The following is a 5986-nucleotide window of genomic DNA, read 5'->3' as shown; positions in this document are numbered from 1 at the left end:
TAGCTTTGTGTAATATTCGACGCTTGCGAAAGAGTTCGAAAATTTATGTAGATAAGCCATAATTAAAAGCGTTTGCTAATCACAAATTCGAGTAGGAAACGATACAAATGTGCTAATATATTCTTACCAGGTTATATCCATTAATCAATTAAATCGAGTATCACATCAGTCAAATGAGAATACAACGGCGCTGCCTACTTCTCACTTGTTAGTTTGGGCCATTGCTAACTAAAGGATACGCATCTTTAGCTTCGCTTTTAAAGTCGATCGCGCTCGAAGCTTCAGCTAGCCGCAAAAATTCGTCGCGACGGCGTTGCGACTCGGCAAAATATGCATTAAGAGCCGCAGAGGCACGATCACCATTCCCTTCCCATTGCGATGGAGCGATTTCTAGAAGAGGCTCAATAGTTAAAAGCAACTCCTCGATTTGCTTAATATGAGTCACAATCAACCTCTCAAAACAATTGTTAGGTGGTGACAAGCTAAATTCGTGTCGGTCTTCTGGTTCCAAGTAGCGCTCAGCCAAATGCTCAGAATTTGCCAATACAGCAGCACAAATTATCTCAACTTTGCGCTCTAAGATCGAAAAGGATGGAAATTCGTTTACAGTACGCTTGAACCAGTCATTCATCGCTGTTTTCGACTCAAAATGATGCCGGTGCAGCGGATGAAAGGACAATTTACCCTCTTCCAAACCTGTGCGAAAATGATACGCTCGAGCCTGTCGATGAAACGGCAGCTGACGATCCAGCATGATACGCTCCCATCCATACACTCCGTACCGAGCCATGCCATAAAACATACCCAAGTCGTGAATCCAAGGGCACCACCACAGTGGCATATCCGTCATTAGAACCGACATTCCAGATTTAACGTAAGCCTCTAGAGCCTCTCGTTTTGTTGATAGGATATGCAGCACATCTTCAAGCAATTGAGTTCGCCGCATTGTTATCCACGCAGTGTTACGAGCTTTAAGCCCATGAGCAAGAACACCTTCATAAGCGTCCACAAATTCAATGCCAATTAAATCACCCAACGCCACAGCACGTTGATCTGAACTTAGTAGGTCAGCACGCATCCGAGCAACTTCACGGCATTTAGGAGCAAATTTGGTTTCGTAAAATTGACAGGTCATCACAGCAGTCTTGTTTAAATTGCCCCATTCAACAATGTTGCGCCACGAAATACTATCCGTCTCCCATGCAAAGTCACGAGTTTTCTCCGCCACAAACGGCGACATGGATGGTGTGGCTCGACCATCAGATGCAACGACTACTCGCTTGGCCAAGATGCGCGGTGCACCATAAAGCGCCATCATATACGCAAAGGATCGACGTTCGTCCTTTGTCCAGTCCGTCGATTTTATACGGTGTGTTGAAGCTAAGGCTAAGGTGACATCAGATAGTTGGCGAGCATTATTTAAAATTGCCATGTGGCGAAGGATATCCACCTGAGCAAGCTGCATGGCCTTAAGCTCTAATCGACGCAGTATCAACGTACGCGCACGCACTTCCTGCCGAACTTGTCGTCGTTGCTCAACGGCTACACGCTCCTTTTTACTTCTTTCTTTTTCTTGTCGCCGCTTTATTTCTTCTGCGGACAATAGCCAACCTAATAAACGATTCATATGCTGCACCTCTGGCTGCTTAAACGAATCAATAGCTGCTGTGACATCACTTCCGACCGCTGTGCTACCCTCGTGCTTTACATGGGAAGACCCACTATTTCCAGCTATTACGCTCGAATAACTTTCAGAGTCACTAATGTCTCCGCTGTCGTCTTCTTCTGCTGAAATTGTGGTCTCTTTTTTTGAAATTTTCGCTGGCAAAAGGCAAAAGTTTGATCGGTTAAGTTCGCCTACATTGCTTGTTAAAACTTGGTCACGAGCAAATTTCTCTGATTGCGCGAAATACAGGCGAGGGTCGGCAAGAATTTGAGCACATCGTCCGTATCCATGAAGGAAAACCCCCATCAGCAGATTTCGATCAGCGTCTTCGTTCCACCATGGGGTGATTTGAGTCCATGCTGGCCTTTCCCCCAAGTCAATCAAAGCAATGTGAGGAATCAGCTTATCAACTCCATAATAATTGGCACGTTCGTCGATATTTGCGGTAGGACAAGGCCTAGACTTCAAACCTTCATCATTCTTGTACAACTCATCACAGGCATCGCAAGCTGAGCATATCAGTTGCTGGAGTCGTTGAAGCATATCAAGACGAACTACAACACGACGACCCCCACCCTGTTTAGACTTCAGCACAAAGTCCTCTTCTTTCAATACCGACGGCAATTCTTCTTCATCAATTAGATCCTCTTTCTGTGCCAAAGCTGCAGTGCAAATTGACGCTTTCACAAAAGGGGAGTCATCCTTTCGCTGGTCACAAGCCAGGGCTGACACATATATGAAGCTACGAGCAAAGCTTTCTACATCCTTCACGGAGCGACTGCCGCCGCTTTGACTTCTGATAATCTCCCACCGACTAAACCCATAGTGCATCAAAGCCCGCTGCAGCCTGTCGCGTCCATTTTGCGTCCACTCCCGTGGAGCAGTTTTCTCTTCAAGTCTTTCACGCTCTTCCTTTTCTTTCTCAAGCTTCTCTTTGTCGTCTTCCTCGTCCGAAATGCCGTCCGAGAAATTTCCACCATCGCCAAAGCGGGCAACACGAGTCCGCTTGCGTTGTTGAGGTAGTAAATCTTCACTTTCGACTACATCAGGCTCCGTCAAACCCACCGCTTTTTTCCAGAAATCAGGATCATCGAGATCAACATCATTTGACGTCGTAGCGGACACAAAACTTGCCTTGGAAAAACTTGACTGTGCTTGCTGTGTGTACTGCACAATTTGAGACGAACGCTGCAAAATCTGATCAATGTCCAGCTCACAAAACTGCTCCCCCGCAGCATCATCATCCCGAAACACATCATACGCCCCACGTTTGAGAAGCTCATCAATCTCTTTAGATTCTTGTGCTTTTGAGCTCTTGTTGCGTTTCTTTCCACATTCTTCTTCATTTTCACGACGCATGTGCGTAAGCACAGCCTTGTCTAGACCAAGCTTCAGTGACGCCTTGTGAAACATGTGCGTTTCATAAGTCTTCCGAGTAATAAGGCGGTAAATTTTCACCGAGTGTGTCTGGCCAATCCGATGTGCTCGAGCTTGAGCTTGCAAATCATTTTGAGGGTTCCAATCGCTATCAAAAATGATAACCGTGTCTGCAGCTGTCAGATTCAGACCCAAGCCACCCGCCTTGGTCGAGAGTAACATCACAAAGCGCTTGTATTCGGGCTTCACGAATCGATCCACAGCAGCTTGGCGATCGTTACCACGAATATTGCCATCCAAACGCTCGTAGAGGTGTCCACAATAGCGCAAATAATCTTCTATTATATCCAGGACACGGACCATTTGACTAAATATTAACACCTTATGTCCTCCAAGTTTTAAGCGCGGCAATAGCTTATCAATCAGAACCATCTTGCCGCAGCACTTGACCATCATTTCGTGACGCTGAGTATCCGTATTCAGTCCTTCATTTAATACCTCTTCGACCCCGTTATTTAAATATGGATGATTGCAACATTTTCGGAGTTCCATCATAACGTTCATAAGATTCGGCACGTTCCGTGGGTTACCGCCGCGATTCAAAAAGGCGGTATTGCGTTCATATATTGCACGATACCACTGCTTCTGTACGGGCGTAAGCTCCACTTCCACAATCGTCTCCTCCTTTGGTGGTAAAGATTTTTCTACATCTTCCTTTACACGACGCAAAAGGTACGGCTTCAGCATCTTGTGCAGATCAGCTACTTGCTGAGCTTCGTGCAAATCACCGAACTTTTCCAGAAAATCCGAAACACTTGGAAAAGATTTCGAGTCTAAGAAATTTAGCAGCGCCCATAGCTCTTCCGTTTTGTTCTGCAAAGGAGTACCGGTAAGAAGGATACAGTGATCTCGACGTAATGAGCGCATCTGTTCCACAAGTCGTGACGACTGGTTCTTCAACCGATGTGCCTCGTCAACCACAAGACAGCGCCAATGAATCTTCGACAGGATAGCAATGTCTTTAATTGCCACTTCGTATGTCGTCACGAGAATATTAAAACGGTACATATTTTTCTTTATACGACGAAGACTTTCATCCATATAATTGAACTCAAAGTCACGGATAATAGCACGCGACGCACTATTGCCGTGATACACAACACAATTCATCGTGGTCCAAATTTCGCATTCATTTTGCCACTGAACAATCAGCGACAAAGGCGCAACAATAAGAAATGGCCCACGTATTTTGATCTTGGTATCGTCGCGAAGAACGTTAAGAAATGCCAGTGTCTGGATCGTCTTTCCCAATCCCATTTCGTCCGCCAAAATACTTGGTCGTTCATTATACCAATTCCAAAGTAGCCAATTTAATCCTTCAAGCTGATACGCACGAAGGGAAAGCGACTGGTCCTCGCCAAATCGAGGCGACTCGTCCAGTTTGCGATATTCTCTAATACTTGGACGCGGTCGTGGCTTCCACACGTTTTCGTCAGGCACAAGAGTCGACGCTTTGTACTTGGCAAGCGCAACATCATCTTTGATATCGCAAGCTCGTTCCCACGTCGCATCCGTGTATGACAAAATACGCCACTTTATAAAGTATCGCATTCCATCATCGATAGGGGCATCAGAAAAGTCGACATCATTCGGCATTGGTCTATCCTTGCGATGGGCAATGATTCGGTGTATTTCAAGGAAGTCGGGATTGAAGTATTCAAGATCATCGAGTGCAAGCGACTCCTCTTTCATGTCATTCGCTTGACGATGTGGATACTGCGAAAGGTGGAATTCCTTTTCATGGAATCGCTTCATCTTCTGCTTATTTGTAAGTGGGTCGAGATCCAGTAGCACTTGTTTCGTCTCCCACGATGCGTGCATGTATGCAAAATCCTTCCACTTAATAAGATACTCCATTATAAACGTCTTTGCAGGTCGCTTTGCAAACAAAGTCGCACTGGCTGACTCAGAAGCCACTGGCTCAATAACTTCACGTTGTCGTACGCCCATAATCTTGTCAATGACCATGGATATCCCAACGGTCTCCACTTCCGACTTCGCCTCGTGTTTCAGCGTGCTTGTGTCGAGCTGAACTTCCGCTTCACCGGAGTCTGAGTCGTCGTCTCGCTTTTGCTTCTTGTGTTTCTTCTCCTTTCTGCGGTGTTTTCCACTATCGGAGCTTGCAATGTCTTCGTCAGAATTTGGCACATGATATGATTTTCTCTTCCGATTCACAGAGCGTTGACTGTGGCGACGCTCGTCTCTTAGCTGCTGAGCCAGAGACTTGGCTTCATCATTAATTATCTTAGGCTTCTTTGTCATAACGCGACGTACGTGGCAAGCCTCGCACTCACGCGTGCGGCGGTCCCAGTTCGAGTGTTGACAAGCCGCGCAAATCCACGGCTTTTTAACAGGCTTGGCAGGGTGTGCCTTACGTTTCCTCTCACGCTTAGCCTGACGGTTGGCCAGGCTTGTGTTCAATACTGTCATCTTATTAAAGTCGTCGTCGGACTTCTCACAGAGCGGACAAATGTAGGCATTTAACGCCTCGAGCTCCTCATGGGTCAATATAAGTCCACAGCAGCTAGGATGGACCCAGCCGTTGCAGCCTCCGGCGCCTCGAATGCATTCGATCATGATGCCAGCGCCATCAGTCTGCTGGCACACGCAGTAGCGCGTGGGGTCAGGTGATGACATGGCAGGGTAAAAGATATCAGCGAAGGGAAAAAGCGAGAGTGGAGGTGGTCGCACCCTTGTCTCTTCCCGTCTCTCGAGCGGAATGTATCGCTCAGCCCTCCAAACAGCCCTCTTCTCTGAGGATAAACCAGCGCGTCATAATTCCATCCAGTGCTTTAACGGTGTACCCCTTTTGGAAAAGGTTACGAAATCTATTTTCAGAGCATAACCTTAGCAACGAAAATCTTTACTATTTAAAGTCAACAA

The 5986-nt window shown here is 46.4% G+C and overlaps 1 protein-coding gene across 1 annotated transcript; it reads right to left on the bottom strand.

The window, feature by feature from the left end:
• Window positions 1-208: 208 nt before the first annotated feature.
• Window positions 209-5740, bottom strand: CCR75_000714 (uncharacterized protein; the record flags this gene model as incomplete). Its single annotated transcript, XM_067958820.1, has 1 exon — window positions 209-5740. The coding sequence occupies one exon, from the start codon at window positions 5738-5740 to the stop codon at window positions 209-211; it is 5532 nt and encodes a 1843-aa protein (XP_067816683.1).
• Window positions 5741-5986: the final 246 nt, after the last annotated feature.

This window comes from Bremia lactucae, linkage group LG3, assembly GCF_004359215.1.
Source record: "Bremia lactucae strain SF5 linkage group LG3, whole genome shotgun sequence".
Taxonomy (NCBI): domain Eukaryota; phylum Oomycota; class Peronosporomycetes; order Peronosporales; family Peronosporaceae; genus Bremia; species Bremia lactucae.
The sequence above is the reverse complement of the archived record's forward strand: the minus strand, read 5'-3'. Positions and strand labels throughout refer to the sequence as shown.